At 39.7% G+C, this 24,289-nt stretch overlaps 3 protein-coding genes across 5 annotated transcripts in view; 1 reads left to right on the forward strand and 2 right to left on the reverse strand.

Annotated features, from left to right (window-relative positions):
* The first annotated feature begins 33 nt into the window (after positions 1-33).
* On the forward strand, positions 34-7,729 carry LOC141909634 (solute carrier family 22 member 18-like). Of its 2 annotated transcripts, XM_074800161.1 has the most exons (11): positions 35-152; positions 325-382; positions 1,483-1,770; positions 2,237-2,480; positions 2,824-2,956; positions 3,697-3,806; positions 4,265-4,360; positions 5,000-5,112; positions 5,192-5,293; positions 5,835-5,955; positions 6,560-7,729. In XM_074800161.1, exons 3-11 carry the CDS (start codon positions 1,513-1,515, stop codon positions 6,724-6,726), a joined length of 1,344 nt encoding a protein of 447 aa, XP_074656262.1. In that variant the 5' UTR covers positions 35-152; positions 325-382; positions 1,483-1,512; the 3' UTR covers positions 6,727-7,729. The 2 variants fall into 2 exon arrangements, with proteins under 2 accessions (XP_074656261.1, XP_074656262.1); XM_074800160.1 differs by lacking the exon at positions 325-382 and having other exon boundaries at positions 34-152.
* A 1,729-nt stretch (positions 7,730-9,458) lies between these two features.
* On the reverse strand, positions 9,459-19,018 carry LOC141909849 (uncharacterized). The gene is made up of 2 exons (XM_074800498.1): positions 18,614-19,018; positions 9,459-10,539 (listed from the first exon to the last, which is right to left on the reverse strand). Exons 1-2 carry the CDS (start codon positions 18,757-18,759, stop codon positions 9,459-9,461), a joined length of 1,227 nt encoding a protein of 408 aa, XP_074656599.1. The 5' UTR covers positions 18,760-19,018.
* A 1,447-nt stretch (positions 19,019-20,465) lies between these two features.
* Positions 20,466-24,289, reverse strand: part of LOC141909814 (large ribosomal subunit protein uL5) — a 30,290-nt gene continuing 26,466 nt past the window's right edge. For both annotated transcript variants that reach the window (XM_074800451.1, XM_074800450.1), the window contains exons 2-6: positions 23,333-23,483; positions 22,821-22,927; positions 22,261-22,408; positions 21,217-21,311; positions 20,466-20,549 (exon numbers count right to left, since the gene is read on the reverse strand). In XM_074800451.1, the coding sequence (XP_074656552.1) occupies positions 20,520-20,549; positions 21,217-21,311; positions 22,261-22,408; positions 22,821-22,927; positions 23,333-23,456 (504 nt within the window). In that variant the 5' untranslated portion in view covers positions 23,457-23,483 and the 3' untranslated portion in view covers positions 20,466-20,519. The remainder of the gene's footprint in view (positions 20,550-21,216; positions 21,312-22,260; positions 22,409-22,820; positions 22,928-23,332; positions 23,484-24,289) is intronic.

A 24,289-nucleotide genomic window follows, 5' to 3' on the forward strand; every position in this document is an offset into this window, starting at 1 on the left:
TGGGTTTCCCCCACAAGAATCTGGCTCTGGTGATTGTGATTTAGAACCTGGTTAACGATCGTAACTGTCAAAACAGATTTTAATTCGTCTCAATCCGAGCTTTGGAGATCGCCTGTGGTTCTTAATTCGAGGCTGATTGAATCTTATCGAAGGTAAGCTTGGAAATAATTCATCTGCAGTTTGATTTCTTAAACAGATCCTCGAAAAATCAATAGATTATAAACTGTCATTCATTCAAGTCCAATCATGTATGTGTTCAATTTACTTTTATTGCTTTCGGACTTGATGTTGATTATATTAATTTACGATATTTGATTAATGCAGACCCTCCTACAACCTCGGATCACGAAAATCTACTGTATAATTGTGTTTGCAAAAAAATGTAAGTAAGGCAGAAAATACATATATTTTAGCTCTCTGTGTGCTGTCTTGGACATATGGTCATCTGGACTGGTCATGGTTGGTGGGGTGTGGAGTTTTTTACTTATATTGAAAATTCTCTCTTGCTCTACTGCTTATAGTGCTACTAACAGTAGACTTTGTTTATCCACAGTGGATAATCATGTGCCTGCTACAAAATTTTCTCGAAGACATCATGACACCGACCTATCCCTGGGGCGTACTCTTTTATGACCTCCGAAGTCTCCGTCCGAAATCTTCGGTTGGCTCCACACAAAATCCGAATCACACCACCTCGACAGAAAGGAGGATTCAGAGACTTCAAAAAGTCATGTGACCAATAAAAGAGTACAATTGGAGGCAAACGAATTCTCCGATCTGATAAAAGAGTTCGCCCCCCTGCTCTTACGTCCACGTCCGCGTTTCTGTTATGCAATTGCAACGCGTCTACTTACCAGAAAATGCAAGTCATTTTCAAAGGTTTTGCTTTATGAAGTTAATACAATTCCCTATAACGTGTAGGAGTATAAGCTATAAACAGCTGGCACGTTGCACATATGCGTGGTGTGGTTCAGTGTGGTTCAGTGTGGTAGGACGGTTCATTGTTTTTCTGTTAAAGCTCTGTTGTATATTTCTATGTGTTTGTGTGTGAACCAACATTTTACAGCTATAAGACTTATATTTCTTTATGTAATCCCCATCCCCCCTACGCTTATTCAGAATTATTTGGTATCAATGATATCATGGTTAACCATTCATATAGGTTACCTGAATAAACTGCTATCTCCACCCAATGCGAGGAGAAAGCATCTGTATTTGGTCTTGAAATGGGTCAAAATTAACCAACAGACCACTCTATATGGTCAAAATCCAAAATGTCCTAAGTATCAAGATCTTGATGAGGGATCTTTGATATAAGTCCTAGTATGGGTATTGGTTATTGTACAGTTAAAGTAGTCATCAGACATGCTGTCAGTATTTTCATCCTAATCCTGATCAGTTGAGACCGATGAAATAAATCCAGTTTATGAGAAATATGGTTCATCATAAACCTTCTGAAACTTTTTATTTTCTTCGCCGCAGGTTGCATTCAGAAAGTCGCGGAACGAAAAAATGAAGTTGAGGTCGTCGGGTACAGCAAATTCGGAGCAACAGTCAAACGGTGAGATTCGTCTCCGCGAAGCAGACGACAGCGCCGGACCACGGCAGATGATGAAAGATCGAGTGGATTTAGAATCGAGCGGGCACACGCCCGATGAAATTAGAACTATACGCATTCTGAAATGGAACGTTAACCCCGTCGTAGCCGTTACACACTTCAATCTGTTCTTGTATTCGTGTGCGTTTTGGATTCATCTAGGAGTGATGCCGGTAAGTGGATTAGTGGGACAGTGCAGTCCACAGTGCGTTACTCGGTAGCGTTTGGACTACCGAAATATTTCATGGTGTTAACAGCTGATACTGACCTGAGATGGTTTTACAACTATATGTAATAATGTTGGGCCAATTAATTGGTTGATAGATACCAGTGGTCACTTATGGCATTTATCCACCAGGATCCAGTTCCACAGTTGTGAGTTCAAGTTTGAGGTAAAATTTGTTCGTTTTCAATCAGGTTACTTGCAACTGTGGAACTGAATCCAAGTTATCAAGTTAAAACAACTTCGATCAACTATCTGACTCCTGTTTCATGAAAAAGTTTAAGCTTAGAAATGGTTAATGTTTGAATTTTCAAGTAACTAACATCAATTGAGTTTAACATTTTTGTGAAAATCAGACCCTGGTTTTTATAGCCTTGTTCAATGAATTACGTGTGAAATCAATATTATTTTTTCAGTATTTAACTAAACAGTTAGGAGTCGACCCAGTCATGTACGGTTATCTACAGACGGCGTTTGCGATTGCGCAACTCGCCGGCGGACCGCTGTTCGGGCGATTTGGCGATCTATTCGGAAGTCGTACGGCGTTTGTGATTGGTTTTCTTGCGAGCGCCGCAAGTTTTTTCATTCTCGGGATTTCCTACTCGATTCCGTTGCTATTCGTTTCCAAGTTGCCGTCACTTTTTATGCACGTTATGCAAGGTATGTATATCGTACATTATAGGCCTACATTGATTGGCTTCTTAGCAGATCAAGTCAGGGAAAACAGAGTCCATGTCAGTCAAATAAAAGTGGCCACCCTGTAATAGAAGTTTTAAACTGACTGAAAAATGTTGCTTTCATAGTCAGGACTCATCATTCTGGACCCTCAATGCTTCGGATATTTTATCAGCATACTTCCAATTTACGATTATCCACACTTTACATTGTCTTTACCTGAGACATTCGTAATTTGAAATGAGCTACGAACACCAGATATTAGACATTTCAGACGAGTAATTTCAGTATGTCGTTGATGTAATTAAAGCCTATTTTAATTTTCTAGGTGGTCAGATGGTCATCACTGATTTGTCCGATCCCAAAGATCGCACTGACGCATTAGCAAAACTGGGATTCTCGTACGGAATCGGATTCGCTGTCGGGCCTCTCATCGGTGGATTCATCACTAACCGCTATGGGTGAGTGTTTTTTTGGGAGGGGGCAGTTTCATTAGTTTCCGACTACATTTATATTCTAATAGTCATCCTACGAATGCTGCATTAAAAATTCAAAACAGAGCAAACTAAGGGATACAGTGAACAAATGTAACAAAAGATTATTCATTAGATGTTTTGACTATAACCAAATAGTCATCTTCAGGAAGATGCCTATGACTGTAGGCAAAAATTCATGAAGATTAAAATATACAACTTTCTGGCCGACTTTTGAGGTCACTTCGAAAGCCTGTAGCTCAAATAAGTGTTCATGAATTTTTGCTGTTGGTTATAGTCAAAACGTGGAATGAATAGAGAATTTTGATTCATATAATTTCTCATCTAATTCATGAATATATTTATGATTCCTTAATGATTTTGAATTTTTATACTTCTTATTGCATATTTCACAACACTTAATATTATTTATTCGATCTGATAGATAATTTATGTTATCCTTTAATTCTGTATATTTAATTTTACAGTTATCATAGAATTCTAACAACTGTTTTATAGTATAAATTGAGAAAGAAAATAAACCTGAAATCATAATAATTGATTTAATGTTCTGTAGCTTAAATGAAACTTTTCGGACTTCATCTTTCGCATGATGTTAGTGTAGGATTCTTTGTATATCATCACATCATGGACACCAATGGTTAATTCGTTAATAATTGAATAAAAACGGGGCCAAATTATGCAGTGAAATTGAATAATATTTTCAGGTCTCACACGGCTGCGTTCGCTGCCGGATTCATCTCGTTACTTGCCGTATTGAATATCTATTTGTTCATTCCGTACGTTCATAAACCACACGAAAAACTACACGAAACGCGTAAGTAGAAATCATCAACTCTTGGTCTCATAAACTGTATAACATTTCAGGGGTCAGTTGCTCAAAAGTTGGTTAAAGATAACCGGCTGTTAAATACCATAGTTACAATGAAATTTCAATTGTCACCATATCAACTATCCACTGGTTAACTCTAACCAACCTTTGAGCAACCGGCCCCAGATGTTTTGCTGAAAGTTTAGAATAACGTGAGTCTTAAGTTTTTCAAACGGTCAAGGCCGAGTCTCACAGATGTGAGGGCAGAATAATTCTAGCTGGGAACATTTTGAAATTTGTCAGTTATAACCATGGTTTCTCATTAATGCTATGATGTTATCACCGTGATCGAGGATTTACCCCTCTGAGACCTGGTCCATGAAACAGGTCCTGGACGATGCTTGCCCTAGTTTAAGGAATATGCATGAAAAAAAAATCAACGCTAAGCATTATTCTATTTACAGATGCGTCGGGCGGTCAAGTATTCAGCCCTAAGAAACTCATGAAATTAGTGTCTTATCCAGGAATAATGCTTCTACTAGCGATCAAGTTCATATCAGGTCAGTGTACATGTAATGTCAGTGATTGAATTCTAACACTTCAAAATCTCTATTCATTTAGGGAAATATGCTCGTTTTCAAATCTTGCATGAATTCGTAGGATTCTTACAGATATTTCCCTGATTTTCTGGAACCTTTGACCAAAAATTCTCTGATTTAATCATAAGATTCACTCGGTTCCGGTTGCAACTCATCACCGGCAAGAACAACAAGACGACACATTACAAGACTTTTCCCAAATTTTCAAGAAAAATGACAGAATTCCCTGATGATCCTTGTAGGGAAATATGGATCCAGAATTCGCAGATCTGTAAGAACCCCGGAATCAGATCTTACATTAGGGGCACTTTCGGAGAAGGCCAGGGTCCCGAAAAAAAAGAGAAGGCATTACTAGGATAACGCAGCCATTGCAAAGGCCACAATTGGGATCCCTCATTGGCTGTTAAGATATTTTGAGTAGAAATACATCATATACAAATTCCTAGGATGAGTGTCAAATTTGTAGGCTTTAACCATTCTGTCTACTAGGGCAACCTCAGTGGAAAGACGGGGTTCCCAACCCTGAGACCACCCACTGAATCTGCCCCTGCTGACATCCGGCAAATTGTCTAACTATTTCTATGATATGTTCTATTTCAGCCATTCCAACTGGTGTATTCCAGGCAACGTTTGCACTCGTTTCTGCTCAAACTTTCAATCTTTCCCCGAAAGAGAACGGCTACGTTTTATCTTACTGTGGAATTATAGGCATGGTAATGTATCCCCAGAGATCGAAACCAAAAGTTCACATTTGACTAACAAATGCGTTAATATTTTTTGTCTTTCATTCAGATAAATCAATTGATCGGAGTTGGGTATCTGAACAAAAAGCTGAAAGAAACGACGTTATTAAAACTCGGTTCATTCGTACTTATTTGGTCTTATCTTGCATTAGTAAGTATCGTCGTTATAAGCGCCGCTGATCCCCTTCACATATTCACTATTATTGTTTGAGTTGTGAACAATCAGTTTTTAGAAGTGTGCCGATAAAATGTCTTGTTCGTAGTTTATTTTTAGCCCACTTGGGACTTCACTTTTCGTTCGTTCATTTGTTCGTGCGTAGACAAAATCCAGTTATTTTGGGAAGTTTTGAAGACCTTCAAGGGATTGTCTTGATCTTTGGTTTATACATGTATCTACCTTCAGCCCAAAAACTTGTCCTTAGAATAACTTGTTTGTAGTTCATTTTTTGTTAGTTTTGGATACAGGTTAATTGAAAGATTGTTATTCCTCGCATATTTCGGCGCTCTTCTGGAAGATATGCGCACTGGTAGATAAAGGGTTAAGAGATTTGTCTTGCACGCCGCTCCTCAAATATAATCATTCTGATATAGAATATTTCAATCTTGGCTTCGTTATTGTGGGATTTCTCTCGTTATCATCATACACTGATATTGTGTATCTTCTCGTCTAGATTTGTCTTGTATTTTTTCAGTCGTTTGTAACGGATGTTTGGCAGTTGTGTTTAGTGTTAGCTCCGCTGGTTTTTGGTATGACGTTAGCGGTCGTTGTTATTGGTAGCAGTTTGACGAAATCCGTCCCCGAAACAGACACTGGTAAGTGATCTATATTCTTAGCGTGCTATAGACGTCTTGCAGCCATGTGCTTTTTCGACGTGACCACTGCCATATTGGTTGGCAAACTTAATAGGTGGTTTACGTGTCAAAGTTTGTGAATCCCCAGATCTTCTTTTGTTATGTGCTGCAAGTGTTGGCAAACAATCTGTGACGTCACATTCATTACTTCTTTTTCAAGGAGCTTTCTGATTACAAGACTCCTCCTAAATCAGTACTGTTTATCTGAGTAAACCATTGATTCAGTGGTTTTGTAATTGCAAATTCTTATCTTATACACTACCGAACTCAAGTTTCTAATTCTGCAACTGCCTAATTGTGTAAAAACAAATCCTGGTCCCAACTTTACCGATTTAGGTGAACTCTATTCTACAACTACGAACATTTCTGATTGTCTATTTCTCAAGATGGAAGAAGTTTTTGGCATTTTGCTCAAATTAAAGGAGTTTCAAGCACCTTCAAAAGCATTTTCCTTTTAGAAGGAGTTTTTAAGGAATCAAGTTGCAGGGACTGTCTATAGCTGTTGGAACTCAACCAGTAACCTGTTGTCAGTCAACTTAAAAACTATGTCGTTTTTATTTTGCAGGTGCAATTTTAGGGATGAATATGGCTGTGAATTCGTTAGTTCGTACGTTCGCTCCGACAATGGGTGGATACATGCTACAATTATACGGTTATCCGTCGATCGGATACCTAGGAGCATTCACGAGTAGTTTAGTAACGATATTTCTATTTTTCAAATTCCGCGATTGAATTTGTCACACGGGAGGTCCATCAGATCAATTGATCATGTAAGCTAGGTCCGCAGGGGCTGCAGTTGCTCAAAAGTTGGTTAAAGATAAGCTGTAGATAGATACCATAGTAACAATGAACTTTTGATTGTCAACTATTCACCGGTTAACTCGAACCAACTTTTGAACGACTGCCTACCCCTCATTTCTTGGTGGGAATACAATATAACTCGTCTAATTTGGACGTTCACTTATTTCAGACAAAAATTCCAGTCCCCTCTGGGTTATTTCTATTCAAATGAGAGCACATTATTTGAATTTTGTTTAATTTGGAAAAGTTTTCCAGTCCCAGATGATCCGAATTAAGCGAGTTCTATTGTAGTTTTCAATGTTGACACAAATGTAATTCGACATCATCAAAAATGGTAGTTTAAGTGAAAATGATTTTGGGAATATTTTGAGATCATAGAGGTATTGAGCCCTAAAGAGTAGTAACTACTCAGGTCTAGATATAGAATATATTAGAGTAGGCTCTGCACAAGTCAGATTTGACCGTATCTCGGGATCACAATCCAAATAGACAATCTGCTGTCAGTGCAGACGAAATCATCTTTACAACGAAAAAATTTTACAACGATCCAACTTGAGTCGCGTCTACTGTATCGAATTTCTCCTATGCAAGCAATGCTTTAAACAGTGACATTAGAAATTTCATTTCTCCTTGATACACTGCTGGCTTAGAATCGGGTTTTAAGAAGGAGCTTTCGCATAATAAATGAATGACCTTCTTGAGGAGATAGTTTAAAAGATTCAGTCTAAAATTTTTCAATGAACCAATTTCATCAGAGATGAAAAGGTTTAAGACTTAATACTGTAATCATTAACGACTGGCTTGTGACCTAGTTGCTGGAATTAGGTCACCTCGTTGATATTATTTTAATTTATCGAAACTTTTATTTTTAAGAATTTCACATCGAAGTATTTGTTATTATTATCATTTTTGTTGCGGTTGTTATTGTACGAAAAACAAGATGAATTTTAATAATAAATCTATCATAATTATACTTAGATATATTAGAAAATTGAAACTGTGGTTTTTTCGCGTTTATCTTTATGTTTGAAGGCATGAGGTGCCGCCATGTTTCTTCCCTGTTGCTGCCGAGTTCAGGGTCAGATTTAGTGGGTGGTCAGCCTTGTAAGAAGGCTGTCATTGAGGTTACCCTTGTTGTCACGACAACCTTGAGATTTTACACTCAACCTCTTGGAAATTGCAACCTTTTGCATGTATGTCTTCAAAAATATCTAAAACCAAAGGATTTACCCAGAACCCCAATAGAGGCCTTTGACCTGGCTGCTTAATCCGAGAAATGCAGTACGTTTCTTTTCTTCTCGACCCGACCTTCCAATTTTCCCAGATCCGCCCTGGAGTTATCTTCTTCAAAATTGACCAATGAGCATTGAGAATGAAGCTGTTTGTTCCCAATGCCAGCAGCCAATCAAGAACCGTGCCATTCCCTTGATGGTGCGTGCTGATATAAGGTAAACGACTATTGAAGAAGGCATTTTGATGCCTATAAGCATCAGTTGTAGCGCAGGTCTTCAATCCTGGGCTCCGGAAACAACTGAAGACGTCACAGTTTAATTCATACATTAATTAACAGATTTTTATTTCATTTATCATCCAAGTTTATAATAACAAACAAAATGTGTTTTCTAAATATATAATAATAATAATAATAATAAGCCATTTATACAAGTTTTATCGACAATTTCTAAATCCACGTGAATAAGCCATATTATCATTATCATATTCAACTAGACATTGAAAACAAATGCATCGAATAGGTTCGAACAGAATGACACTGACAGGCGCGGATCCAGAGGGTGCTTTGGGTGCTAGACCCTTGGAAAATTTCAATCATACCCTGGTATTTATCTTCAGTTTTCAATGCTACATTTCTCAAATAACAAGGTACATTTCAAACGTGAGAAGATCAAGTAGCCTAAAAATGTTTCGATTACAAATTTTCCGGGGATGACCCGCAGAGCACCCTTCGAAAACTCTGAATCCGGCCCTGATTGACATGACAAGGTACACTCAAACTCACTTAAGTTATCATGGCTTGGACAGTCATTACGTTGATGACTTACATTTAGTCAATTAAATGGGAAATATAGAAATGGGGATTCAAAAATTGTGATAACATATCTGATGATGTTTGAACTGAGTTTGACTGTAAAGCTCTGGGCTGATAATCAGGATCTGATGAGGGCAGATCCACCAGGTGTCGCTAGTGTGCAGTAGTACATCGACTACTGCATTTAATAGAGGATTCCACTTGTAGCAAGTGAGGATCCACCAGATGTCGCTAGTGTGCATTAGAACATCAACTACTGCGGTAATAGAGAATTCCGCTTATGGCAAGTGATGTTCCACTAGGTGTCGCTAGTGTGCAGTAGGACATCGACTACTGCGACAATAGAGGATTCCACTTGTAGCAAGTGAGGATCCACCAGATGTCGCTAGTGTGCATTAGAACATCAACTACTGCGGTAATAGAGAATTCCGCTTATGGCAAGTGATGTTCCACTAGGTGTCGCTAGTGTGCAGTAGGACATCAACTACTGCGACAATAGAGGATTCCACTTGTAGCAAGTGTAGCAAGTGAGGTTCCACCAGATGTCGCTAGTGTGCAGTAGGACAATACCTGTAGAGAATTTCAACTAATCCGGATAAAGCGCAGGTTTCACTCATCATCTGTTCATCAATAACTGTCGCTGACGTTTGAAAATCTGCTGCGCTTTTTTATAAATCGCGAAATCGGCCTCGAGCGACGATTTCACGTCGAAATCATTCAAAAGATAGTCGCGATCGTCTTCCGGACGCGACGATGAATCGTCGTTACGATTCGCTCGATTCCCCATTGATTGCGTTACCGGACGGGGGCGCTGCCAGTTACAGTCCGTGAATGGTAGATTAAACGCGTGTTCGAACATTCGCACCGATTCGTCGAAACGTTCGTAGATTCCGACGACCGCGAACCAGCGTTCGAGATTCTCGACGACGTGGTCGACCGTCTTTCGCAAGTCGACGACCGATAACCGGTCGAGCGAGAGTTTCTGACGATACCAACACGGCAGACGATCTTTATTGATAACGTGCTCCGACGAAACGTTCAGCGATGCCCCCTGTCGGCAAATATCTGAACTAAAAACCAACTGTCTCAGCAACACGCTGCCCTGTTGCACGATCCATTCACGCAAGGTTACGCGATTCGCGTTCACCGCCGCGCACATCTCGTCGCCGAGCGCCCCCTGGCAGTAACGGTAGCTACTAACCGCGCGGTCGAACGGGTCGCGAAGCATAGCGAAATACGAGCAGGTCGCGCGTACTTTATCGTCGTCGCAGATGCCAAACGCGTACGGACCGCGGTGCAGGCGTAAACGCGAGCGGAACGCGGCGTGCGCCTGACCGGTCGCGGCGTCCCAGTCGGCGCGACCCACCGCGTCGAATACCCGCGACATCGGCAATGTGCCGTCGGCGCGCGCCATATCCTCTAAACACGAGTAGATGGCGTGACCAGCTGCGCGCGGGTGGTGTAGGAATACGACCGGTTTGTCGCCGATAGTCGTGATGCGCCCGCCGGATTGGTGTAGGAATACGTTCGGTAACGTATTCTTCGCGACGATGTGCGAGAAACGAGTTTTAATGAATTTTAAACGTTCGCGCGACGTCGCTTCATTTTTATCGTTCTTCGTTTTTTGCGCCGTTTCTAAGCGACGTACGATCTTATCGAGGTTCTTATCCTCGGGGTAATTAGTCGACGAGGATGACCTGGAAAACAAAATAATTCAAGTTATTTTTGCACATCTAGAGAATTGGGAAATGCGCTTACATAATATTTCAGGGTTCTATTAATTAGATCAGCGATTGCCTTGTAAGTAGTTTTGAAGGTGAAAATTTCAAGGAAGTGTCAGCATCACTTTCTCAAATTTGAAGGAGTTTTAGGCGTTTTGCTTAAAACTTTGAAGGAGTTTCAAGCACGTTTGAAAGCAATTTGTGTTCAGCAGTTTTAAAAGAATCAAGGAGTCAAATATACCATGTATATAAACGCAGCCTCAGACCTTCACACATTCAACATATTTTGTTGTGTGAAGTGTGGACTGCATTAAGTGTTACTTTGTCCTTGAACGCAAATTTAAGCATACAGGCCTCTCTCTCAACAGGGTTCTTACAGATTCCTAAAAAATTCGGATTAATGAATTACAAATATATACCCTAGTTGGGGCTGTTTCTCGTCACCAGCAAGAACACCAAGATTCAATTCCCATATCAAATAATAAGATATGAGAGCTGTTTCTTATCAAGAGGTTCCTCGTGTCACTCGTCACAAGCAAGAACAACAAGACACCAAAAATTCAAATTCCCTGATAGAACTTTAAGATACACTCAGTGGGGGTTGTTTCTTATCAAGAGGTTCTTTGTGTCACTCGTTACCAGCAAAAATAACAAGATACCAAAAATTCAAATTCCCTGATAGAACTTTAAGATACACTCAGTGGGGGTTGTTTCTTATCAAGAGTTTCCTTGTGCCACTCGTCACCAGCAAAAACAGCAAGACCCCAGAAATTCAAATTCCCTAACTTTTCCCTGATTCAAGTAGTCACAATTCCTTGTTTTCCCAGCAGGCAACAAAAAATAAATCCAGAATTCCCTGATTTTCCTGTAAGTACCACGTGTAACTACAGCGGTAGATCAGCATAGATCAGTAGATCAGATTTGAGAACACTTTGATCTGTATTGAAACAACATCTCTAAACCAAAACGTGTCTTCGTTCTCACGTTTTTTTTTTCCGGCTTTGAAGTTCAGTAAAATTGTATCACGTTGCGGGCACAGATTCATTGATACTCGGAGATGATTGCCGGATACGGCTTTGATCGCTCGGTCGATAGAACGGAACACGCAGAAGAAAAACTGATGAGGCATCGATCGAAAAGCGGAACAAGCTTTTATCTCGTTCGTGTTCAACTGAGTGAATTCTTGCTTTCTGCAGTCGCGAAGAACCAGCTGAACCCACCACCAACCCCATCACCCCACTCTCGCAATCTGAATAGTGGATGGTCAAAATTGATTTATTGATCCTGCATATTATATGATTTATATCAGATCATTTATTATTGACAATGTTAAGCGGCATATGCGTTATTTTTCAAGGCATCATTTAACTTTTAAGTTCAGTTTTCGTGTTGAAAGTTAGCTGATAGAATGTCTGATTTCATAAACATTTTCCTTAATTTTCAACTAAAAATGTCTCGGATGAACACATGTAGTGTGTGGACATTCAGGTTTTGAAAATGTGCCAAAATTCTAATCTCCGGTCTTTGTAGTTCATTTGCAATTAAAAATGTCTCAAGTTCTGAACACACATGAAGTGTGGACGAACACTCATATTGTATATCTACCTGACTGCTCCACTCGCGATATTTTTCATCATCAGCAGGTTGAAATTATGATTATTTTTAATAACCACTGCTACGATCAACTACTCCCACTTTGCGCTTAGGTCTAGGTTACATTTGCATTTTTTTGTACCTAGTACTGAGAACTGAATGAGGTTCATGTGTATGCTGATATGTGGCGAGGTAAAATAAGTACACAACTGCTACTAAACTAACTCATATACCACACAGTCTCCCCATACCTCCAGCTTTTAAATTAATGCTTGAAGCTCATTTACTTGTAAACATTAGATATTCTCTGTCGGAGCTGTTTCTTAGGAGGTTGGTTCCCAGTGCCGCTCGTCCAGCAAGAACAACAAGATCCCAAAATATCGAATTCCCCGACTAAATTATAAGATATCTTCAGTGAGGGCTGTTTTTTATCAAGAGGTTCCTCGTGTCACTCATCACCAGCAAGAACAAACAAGACACCAAATATTCAAATTGCATGATTGAATTATAGAATATCCGCAGTGAGGGCTGTTTTTTATCTAGAGGGTCATTATGTCACTCGTAACCAACAAGACACCGAAAATTCAAAAATTCCCTAACTTTTCAAGATAAAAAGAATCAGAATTCCTCGATATTTCCCGATCTGTAAGACAATGATAGTAAATGGATAAAACCAGCTGTAACCCCTGCGTGGTTGGGTCTCAAGCTACATTTACAGCCCTATTCTCAAACTCTAACGCACTTATTGCGGTGAATTCAACCCATTTTTAAAAGTATGGAACTAATTTATCAGTTCACGTTTTGACCTCTTGTTCCAGATTTTTGAGAATAGTTTAGAGGAGTCACCAGATATACGAAGCGAGGTCTAATCAATCATATATAGGGACATAGCTGAATAAATCACAGTATGATATATTGACACAACACAATCTCTTCTTTTCAAACAACTTCAAAGATTTTGAAAAAAAAAAAACATTGCGAAATCGTTCTTTTCTAATCACGGATAAGAATTTCTATGCAGGAAGATGGACTACCCGGAAATTAATTTCCGAAGCCAAAATTGTGAAGCTCGTCAAGGGTGGACGCGTCAAGCAGGCACCCGTCAAGGGTGGACACGTCAAGCAGGCACCCGTCAAGGGTGGACACGTCAAGCAGGCACTAACTAGAGCTAGTACTAGCATTTTAAAACAGGCCCGCATGCAAACGTCCTTTATTCGTTTTTAATCCACAAACAAAACCACCCTATTCATCTAGTTATATGTGCCATAAATCATTGAAAATCTTTCGCTGACCCAACCACAATAGTACATTAGATTTATGACCTGTCATTATGAAGTGCCGTGGTATACCTGGTAGTATATCATATCATGTCATATTGTGTGTACACAATATATATTAGTTAATGAATGAGTATCTGGTTTTAGCTTTCCACTGCAGTCCACGAAGCTTGCTTCAAAAAGGTTTAGGATTCAAGCTTTCGAATGAATATATTTCAGTTTTACAATTGGAATTCCAGATCACAAACTCTCTACCGGTCGCTTCTATCAGGTTTACAGATTACAAACTCTCTACCGGCCGCTTCTACCAGGTTTACAGATTACAAACTCTATACCGGGGCCGCTTCTATCGGCTTTACAGATTACAAACTCTCTACCGGCCGCTTCTATCAGGTTAACAGATTACAAACTCTCTATCGGCCGCTTCTATCAGATTATATCATTTATTGTCGACAATATGATGCAATGTACGTGTTATTTTCAAGGCATCGATAAACTTTCAAGTAAGTCTTTTTGTTTGTATCGCAGCGTGCTGAGACCGCCGAGACAAGAGAGAGAGAGAGAGAGAGAGAGAGAGAGACGGAGGGACTCCTCGGTAAACTGAATGGAGGAAGAACTTTGAAAAGATGCCAACAGCAGGGGAGACGCGTTGGAATTATAAAGGGCTATAGATCATAGCTGGAGTTCTCGGTAGACAGTCTGTAGAGTCAGGAGATGATTTATATACTCAACAGACAAAAACAACCCCAGCAGACAATTCATCATCGCTAACCAAACCAGACAGTGATTAATGGTCGGTTCTCACTATACACCGTACAGTCTTACCGAGTTCTTATTCTTTCACAAAGTTTGTTCAGATCGAGCGCAAATATTTATGTAAAATGACTAGCACAAATATTCGCATAAAACCAACGCATAAGAAATAAGATCGTTCTTTACCAGATTAGACTAAAACTCTGTTGTGTGACTAGGAGTCCTAAGAGAGTCTAGTGTATTTCATTTTCAGCCTGGTTTAGGGTAGGATTTCACCAGTCTCAACTTCACAGCAGTAAGAGACTGAGTCTACTGTACGTCATGAATTCTTGCTCAGTATTTGACACCAACTCTTTACCGCAGTAAGAGATAGAATCTATAGTAATTTCTCAAACTCTTACTTAGTATTTTAACATCAACTCGGGGTAGAATTTACCTGTCTCACCTCAACCGCGGTAAGAGACAAGAGTCTACTGTATTTCACAAACTCTTACTCAGTATTTGACACCAACCCGCGGTAGAATTTCCCCAGTCTCAACTTAACCCTGAGTAAGAGACAGAGTCTACTGTATTTCTCAACTCTTTCTCAGTATTTCAACACCAATTCGGGGTAGAATTTACCTATCTCACCTTGACCGCAGTAAGAGACAGAGTCTACTATTTCACAAATTCTTACTCAGTATTTGACACCGACTCAGGATAGAATTTCCCACTCTTTTCCGAGTAAGATGCACAGTCTACTAACTGGCCAAACTCTGGGTTAGAAGTATAAGTCTCGACTTAACCGCAGCTTGAAGTATAAATCATTTGTCAAATGTTTATTCCAAGGCTGCAGTAAGAGAATGGCGGAGTCTATACTGTACTTTCATTTCCCTCGCTGATGAATTACGTGAACAGTTACTCCTTCAAAATGTCGGTTCCACCCCCTGTCACAAATTAAACTCGCCGTCAAAACAACCGACAGATCAAGTCAACACAAATCATAGAACTCGCCCTCGTCGCCCCGCGGGAGGGATGGTGTGGTATATGATATACAGGCCTCTCAATAGCCCCTGACATATTTATAGCCCGTACAGACAGCTATAAATTCACACATACCCAACACCGGCGTTCATAAATCCACTTAATAAAGAGTTGGAGAAGATTTACAACTGACACGGAAATCACTTCTCAATCAGCAACGAGAGGCACCTACTCTATACACTGTGATTTATAGCGAATTTGATTTATCAACATGCCGCCGCTGTTCGTTTGGTCGTCCTAAAAACCCACAAATGATTGTAGTAGTTAAAGTTACAGAAATATCTACAAACAAAATTCCTAAGAGTCGTGAGTCCATGATTCAACTGATGATCATCCTAGACCCAGGACGCAGTGGTCCTCTATTTTGGGTAGAATTAATTTTACGGCAACAGCAACAGCTGTACGTGCGAATTAACCTGCAGTGGGTTTGGGGGTCCTACATTCAGAAAATTTTGAATATTTAGCGTTTCTTCAAATGTATTTTAGGTCAATGTTAGCGAATATTTCATATAGGCCTAAAGAACTCAGGATCGTGCAGGGAGGTTTGCTCACCCCTGATCCCCGGTTATGGGCCCGACTTATAATATCTCTGTACTTCCGTTTCCGATTTCAAACCCTGTGTTTTGTTCCCGGTAGGTGTCACTGCGCTGGGGTTTGTAGGAGACACCGAATCAAAACATCTACCAATCAAATAAATAAGGGAAACATCCGTAACAATTTTAGCTAAACCCATTTCTGAAATTTAATTCATTTCATCTAGCAATCCGACCGGGAGTTACCCGGCTGATGGGTGCAGGGCTACCCATCCTCCCCCGGCAGGGATTCGAACCTGATGGCATCGAGATTGCCACGGCACGAAACCCTGCCATAATCGACTGTGTGCGCAGATACATGTGCAGTTCAGATGATGTGATTTTTAGCCAATCAGAAATCCCGTTTTATTTTATCCCGGGTTTTCCCATTTATAGTTCTTCCTTGAAATTTGCCTCAACGATTATACAACGAGCAATCTGATTGGTGCCGCCAGTTTTCGTTCGGAAAGCTGCGCATGTACTTGCGCACCCGGTCTACTGATGCAGGGGTTCGTGCCGTGGCTGAGTGTAGAGATGCCATCAGGTTCGAGTCCCTGTAGAGGGAGGATGGGAGCTACCCAACTGATGGGTATATTTTGAAGCTGGGCTTTGCAACAGTCTGAATTGGAATGGAAGTAAAAACTTAGATTCAGAACTCATTACAGCCAGATTTCAGAGCAGCTTATTTCTCTCCTGCATCATTTCAAAGAACTCTTTTTTTTTCTAGAGCAATAATTAAGCCATGACATCGCGATTAAATTTAAGAAAAAAAAACAAACCCTTTAAATTTTTTGATTACGTTGTAAACGATTTAAATCCGCTACAAATTTTTTGCGGAAGCAATTTCTGTGTCGATAATCAGTTCAAAAACTACTTTTCAGAACTTTCAAAAGAAAGCACTTTTCAGTACACGGAAGAGAGGTCTATTCTTATTCCTTATCTTATTTCAGCAGCTCGAGAGCCTGTCTGGAGCTGAACTCTTTTGACGTTGATATGTATATAATTTGAAAGCGGTGTACAAGACACAAGTACTTGCGCGGCGCGGGTACTTGAAAATATCACTGACTGACTGATCGGACACTCGATCAGCCCCGGGCTTCGAACTAAACAACCACTCGAAATATCATCGTTCCTACGTCAGACCAGTTCCTGTAGGCCTGATATAGGGTGTAATTCTACCCACGGCCAAGATAACACCGATGATTGACACATTCACTTCACTATGTGATGTACTTGAAATTACGAAGAGATATTTTAGAAAGGTTATATTTGACTCTACAAGATTTCATAGGCGTTCCCAAGGAGGGTGCGAGGGAGGGGGGTTGGGTAGCGGACGCACCCCCATTTCGAGATAGCTAACTTCTCAAGATACTATGTAATCAATGTTCAAGGTTTTTCTTGCCAATTTGACTAGACTTTTAACTCTAAATGATTCGTTTAGAGCCTGGAAAACGTCTCTAGCTAAAGTCTCCAATTTTCACACAAAGTTTTTTGGGGGAGGCCCACCAAACACCCTGCATTGTGGATAGGCCTACTTGATTGATGCTTATTCAAACCCCCTATGGAAATTCCTGGGGACACCTATGGATTTCACTGTTTTTCAGGATCAGAGAACCCAATAGCCTTAAAGCCTAGCTTACATCGATGGATAAAGTAACTGGAGACAGATGTGAGGCAGTTTTCGGTGGTATTGGTTTGTAGACACACGCTGTGGATCAGGCACAAGCCATGCAGTTGCTGGTTTTTCTTTTCAATGTGCATGGGGTACTCACTCACTAGCAACTGGATATGATCAGCTGCTGTTCCGATGTAGGCCTAGACACTAGGCTACAAACCCACCACACCTGCCATGGGAGGAAAACAGGGGGTTCTTTCCGCAGATTTTAGGGACAACAATGAATACATTGACTTTTTCACATAACTGTACATGGCCTAATGACTGGAAAGACCCGAAGTATAATGGATAAATGATTGAGGAATTTGTGTTGATCTTAGATAAGCACGAACCAAACCCGACAATATCAAACCTGTCTTACCACTTATCACTGCATATTATATCATATAAGCTTAATAGGTTTAGACAATTACTAATCTCTAATATGTTTCCTGATGATAAAATAGTGCAGACTTTTCCCACTAACTGTAAAACGATCTGCCTGAGGCCTATGGACAAAAATATATTTTGCTCGAGTTTATAGAATTCTTACAGGATGACATTAGGTCTGTATGGGGACCCAGAGAATATAATTCCTTCAAGTTCTCCTGAGCATAGAACTCAAATCAAATTTGATTTGAGTTTTATGTCCTGAGCAAGCTTTGTGTTTCTAAGGAATTTCTTCAGCAAAATTATGATTAGGCCTATAGGCCTTCTCATTGACATTGTCGATGAATTCAACGATTCAGTTAAAATTATAATTAGTTATTTTCAATAACATTTTCATTCTCAATTACTGCAACAGGTGAGAAGATTTATTTACAGGGTTTAGCATGAATAACAATTTACATATTAACTATTTATTTGACCATGATTTGATGCATAAGCTTTCCCTACTAATGTAGGCCTATAGAAGCTTCATCAGGTGAATCAACAAGTGAATTAAATGATGACCTGACGACTTCAAGGATTCAGTTAAAGTTCATTAGTTTACTTTTAAAAACCTTCTCATTCTCGATATGACTTCACTGATTTGGCTAAATTATGATTACAGATAACCTAATGACATTTTCATTCGCAATGAATATTTGGATTAGTTGACAAACTTCACAGTTTCGATCACTTCAACGATTTATTATTTAAATTGCAAAATTTGTCGAGCAAGTAGGCCTACATACCTCACAACTATATTGTTGGCATCATTTTGAAGAAGAGCGGAATTCACCATTATAACATCCAACGACAAAAACACGAACAGTGAAACTACCAACAAAGTCAAACCGTACAAACCATTATCCCATCTAGTTGCCGTTATAACCATCATTGCGTTAAATCCATTTTCGGCCGGAATTACGAATCATTTCATCAGCGAAATTCCTCCTGAGACCGAGAGGAGAGGGACGAAGAGAAAACACGACCAAATTCCTTCCTTATTTTTTATATCGGCGTGTTTCGACCGGGTTTTTCTATTGTATTTGCTCTCGGAAAATTGTCGAAATCGAACTATCGGTGAAATGTCATGTTCCTATTCGATATAAATCCCTTTATATATCTCCAAATATCTTAATTTCTGATATTTTATCGGAGGCTATACAACCGACCGCCTCAACGACTAATATTATTGACTCTGAGTCTGTGTATATAAATCGAACGTGGGACGGTCTATTCACATTCTCAGAGGTAAAGCAGGTAGGTCAGTTGGCAATCAAAACCTCTGGCAAGCGAGGATGTGCGGGTGTCCCGGGCTCGAATCCATTAAATACTGGATACTGCCGGCCGATAGGGCGGATACTGGGTCACGGCACGTGCGACCACTCTAATAAATTGGTTCTATTGTCCTTATAAAAATGAATATATATGCAAAAATACCGTCATCCACTGTACACCACCCGAAAAAAGTCTGGATGATGTCTGAAATTCATCTCCGTAGTGTTGTCATAGAATATGACATTTCTGCGCCGTTGACGTTTGGAAAAAGTCGTTACACTTCAACATAAGCACATCCAGTAGCAAAGTGTATTAAAAAAATCACGCATGACGTAAATGAATTCACCAAATAGATAGAACTGGTGTTCAGCAATAGCACAAGTATTTCCATTTCTGCTAAAAGAGTTCATAGAATACAAATAATATGCTTGTATGTAGTCGTGGAGTAATAATCAAGTAATATCGAATTTGAATTGCATTAAATTCGACCTTCGAAAAGATGAAATTCCGGCAGCGATGATGTAGAAAGATTCCTCTATTTAAGTGACGTCACTTCTATTTGTGGCTCACGTCTCTACTGGTGGAATATATACGGTTTTACAAGAAGTTTAATGCAGAAGCGTGTGTTGCGAATAATGGCAATCCAGAATTTTGAACGCGGGCATTGGCTACTACTAAGCGCAACAGGCAATAACCGCAGGCGCTGATTGGTACGGAATGTTTTACAACCACGAATACTCATGAACAATATTTTGTGAATCTAGAAGCATCAACAATAATATCGTTGAAATAAAGACACCTGTTGCTTGAATGTCTAATTCCAGTTTATGTATTCTGCTAGCGTATTATAGACAGCTAAGTGCTGCCCCTATATACATCATTAGCGGTGAAAACGGGAACTAACCAAACTCCGCAATATTCCTTCTGTGGCAATCAAGTTCTCACGGCAACAATATCTTTGGGGGCAGCACTTGACGGGAGGTTCGCGCAGGTAGAAATTCCTACTGTGGCATCCTCGGTTACCAGGGGTCCGGTATTGCGTGCACCACCAGTTCGGGGAAACGGCTTTTGCTAAGTTAGTTCGAATCCCGATGAATATATCGTTAGGACTGCCTTATTCGATTAAAAACAAAGGACTTTGAAGGGACGACAGTGAGTAATCATTTGGATAAGCCACAATAATGCCGACCTTATGAAATTTTCGTGTACACGTACGAGTCTCCAGGTCTACTAAAACACGCCAGAAATACGCATACATATGTATTTTACACCAAAACTAAAACCAAACGACTAGCCTCTCAACAGAAATAACACAAGAACCAGTTATGAATTTACACATTTTTTTTTTATTTTCCGATATCTTGTATAAGACTATATTTATTTTCCTGGCATGATGATACCTTCATACTGCAAAATACAAAATTGAAACACAAACGGATTAGAAAAACATCTCAACAACAAGAGTCGATGTAACTTTCACTCGACTGTTAACGAGATGTACCCGAAATTCATTGCCACAGTAGATGATAGACGATACACCTCGGTGGAAGCAGTTTCAGATTTATTTTTTATGTAGCCATTATGTAATTGAGAACAACTGATGAATTGTTGTTCCCAGAATGAGTTCAATGGCTGAATTAGTTTTTAAAAGCTTGAAGAACAGCAAATGTGTCATACACATTGAACATACACACAACTGTGGAACCGGGTTCAGAATCAAACTCACACATAATTGTGGACCTGGGTCCAGGGTCAAATAAACTCACAATTGTATAACTGGGTTCAGACAAATTAAACCCACACAACTATTGAACTGGGCGCAGGGTCAAATCAAATTCTCACAATTGTGGAACTGGTTCAAATATCAAATCGAACTCCCGAAACTGGAATTGGTTATGAGTCAATCCAACACACAACTGCGGATCTGAGAGTCCAAGGTCTAATCAAACTCTCACAATTGTGGAACTGGATTAGAGTCAAATTAAACCCACATAACCACAGAAGTGGGTTCAAGACAAATCTAACCCTAACAACTCAATGACTTTGACATAATTAAACTTTCTGTTAAATGTACCTTCTGTTGGAACCATTTCATTGATTCGTCTTTCGTAACTTTATGTTTATAACCGACAACTCCGCGCTTCTTTCGTTTGTGAGCTACGTTGTAACCTGCAATTAAAATCAAAACCCTTAACAACAGATATCTCAATAAATTTGATCGTTTGGACAAACTTTAGTCTCACTTTGGGCGATTGTTGCTGATAAATTCATGTTAGTCACATGAAATAAATAAATTCATTTGACCGACAAGGTACCAGCGTTAAATTTTATTTCAGCCCCCTTTGACACTGACAAAGCACAATACAAGCTTGTACAGCAACATTGAAAGGCTATCGAAGGAACCTCATCGAAATTTTTGGTTTCTTTCCACGTATGATTCAGTTATCACAATGTCATTTATGGGCACCATTGCCGATGAAGGAGACATGACCGATCATGGGATTAACTCCCCAACGTGTGTGTGACCTGGGAAGTTGCAGTAGTGAGTTATAGGTAAAAAGGCATTAATCAAATCTTCTTCGTAGCGATGTTACATGAATCATTTTTATGAATTGAATGTTGCTGATAAATTCATGTAAGTCGCGTGATATAAATAAATTCAATTGACCGACAAGATACCAGCGTTAAATTTTATTTCAGCCCCCTTTGACACTGATAAAGCACAATACAAGCTTGTACAGCAACATTGAAAGGCTTTAGCAAATTCCTTTCCCTCCTTGGTCGCTATTTCTAACGGTTCCCTCAATTGTGATTGATCTTCACATGAATCATTCATGAACGTCGTACAGTGTAACCTCGTTACAACTAACTTCATTGGACCAGAAAATATGTTCGTTATAACCAAAAGTTCTTTATATCCCGTATTGAATTTATTGTCATGGCACAAAATTTCTGTATTTGTAATATCCCATGAATCTGAGTTTGTTATAACGAGGTTCCACTGTATCATTCATATAGTTTCATAGATTTCAGCAATCAGCTGACATCCATTGTATCCTTAGAGGGAGAAATGACCATAATTATATTAGATGCATAGTTCAAGGGAAGAGTAAAATACCTGGCCGTCCGAGAACGATATAAAAGTCCATTCCGTAGATGCCAATGTTGGGGTCGTATTTGATTCCCAAATCGATGTGTTCCTGGATTCCGAATCCGAAGTTTCCGGTTTGCGAGAAGTTGTTTCGACGTAACTCGTACTCACGAACCTAAAACAACAAGAAACAACAATTAAAATGAATTTCGGATTTAAAATAAACTAGGTCTATTCAGCGTGCGAGTCAGGGAAGATATTCCTCGATTTAAATGTAAGATATTCTCAACCGGGGCTGTTACTTCTCAAATAGTTCCTGGTGCCACTTGTCACCGGAGAGGAAAAGACACTGAAAAAGATCAGCTCCCCAATATTTCCCAGACCATTGAACAAAAATTCCCCGATTCGATTTAAGATATTCTCATCACGAACAACAAGACACTAAATAAGTTAATTCCCCTATTCTCCGATTTCTGAGAATGGCTTAATTTCCAAGACTTCCAAGACAAATACTGTCCCGAATGGAAACATAACTAACAAGAATGAATTTGATTCAGTTATTTGTAAGAATCTTGATAAATAATCACCTTCAATCCACGCTCGAGGATCTCTTCAGCTTTGGGACCGCGCACTGTGCAGTGGACAGCAATCTTTTCGTTTCTTCGAATACCGAATGAACGGACAGTGTAACGTGCTGAAAACCAAAAATATCACAAAAATTCATCGTCATTGAACAGACTGATTTGAACACAGTATTTGATTCGCTAGTTCTCTCGACTATTCCCTGACATACATGTTGTGTTCCCCGATTAGAACTGCATAGATTTCGATGAATTAACACAGTCAAATATGAACGACATAGACAGAAACTGTTTGATGAGTTGAGATTTCTAGATCGCGTACAGTAACATCATGTTACTGTATGCGATCTAGAAATCTCAACAAATTTCCATAACATTTCCTTGAATTTTAGCTCACTTTAAGAAAATTCCCCCACTTTTCTTCAGAAATGAGAGTTCCCTGATTTCCAGGAAAGCCTAAAAGGTTTAATCTGTTGAATCCCAAAATTGCTTGTCATTTAGCGAGAAATTCAACTTACCCTTAGAGAAGACAGGTGTTTGGCCGGTAAGCTGCTCCAACACTTTAGCAGCACGGGTAAGCCTATCACCGGACTCACCAACACAAATGTTCAAGCATAGTTTACGGATGCGGACTTCCCGCATGGGGTTCGTTTGTTCCTTCTTGGCGTCCTGAAAAAATAATCACGACAATGTGAAATAGGAATTCATGAAAGAGCAAGTTTACGGGAATTTTTCGGCCAAGATATATTAGCGAATGACAAGGAAGGACTAGGTTAGTGGCGTTCAATTGGAAATGAGGATGGCTTCTTTCTGCTGCTGGTGACCAAAATTTGGAGCGACTGCAGTTTAGGTGTCCCTAATGGTTATGTACCTAACCTTACCATAACACTATTCTTTAAAAACACTAGCGCCACCACCCAGTGCCAGTGGATAGGTGACCCAAACTGCAGTTGTTAGACCCTGAATTTATGGTTTACCTCGGACAAAATTGTCAGCCACATCTAGAGACTAGGAGTTAGAAATAACGACTGCCTGGCAAGTGAACCTGGAAAAACTTTATGTGTAGGCCTATTCCTTAGTAATCCCATCATCATCATCATCATCAAAATATTTCGAAAATGACCCGACAACTCAAACTGGAATGGATGAGAATCACCTAACCAAGCCACCCCCCAGTATTAATCAATGATTCGTCCATTTCCAACGTACCATCGTCGTCTAAATGACAAATTTAGTCATCATGATCGGTCACTCAGACAGTGGGATATGATAATTTAGCCAGAAAAGCGTGTAACTACATTTTAGCAAAAATTAGAGGTATCGATAAGACGACAAATTTCTGTCGATGAGTGCAGGCTGGCAACTCATTTGCGAGCGCAATTCGATCGAGAAGACTCATTTTGAACGTATGACGTTTGTTTTGTGACCCAAGGAATAGCCTTAAGAACGATGTGAAAGGATAAAATCGAGATAGA

The sequence above is a fragment of the Tubulanus polymorphus genome, chromosome 8 (assembly GCF_964204645.1).
Source record: "Tubulanus polymorphus chromosome 8, tnTubPoly1.2, whole genome shotgun sequence".
Taxonomy (NCBI): domain Eukaryota; kingdom Metazoa; phylum Nemertea; class Palaeonemertea; order Tubulaniformes; family Tubulanidae; genus Tubulanus; species Tubulanus polymorphus.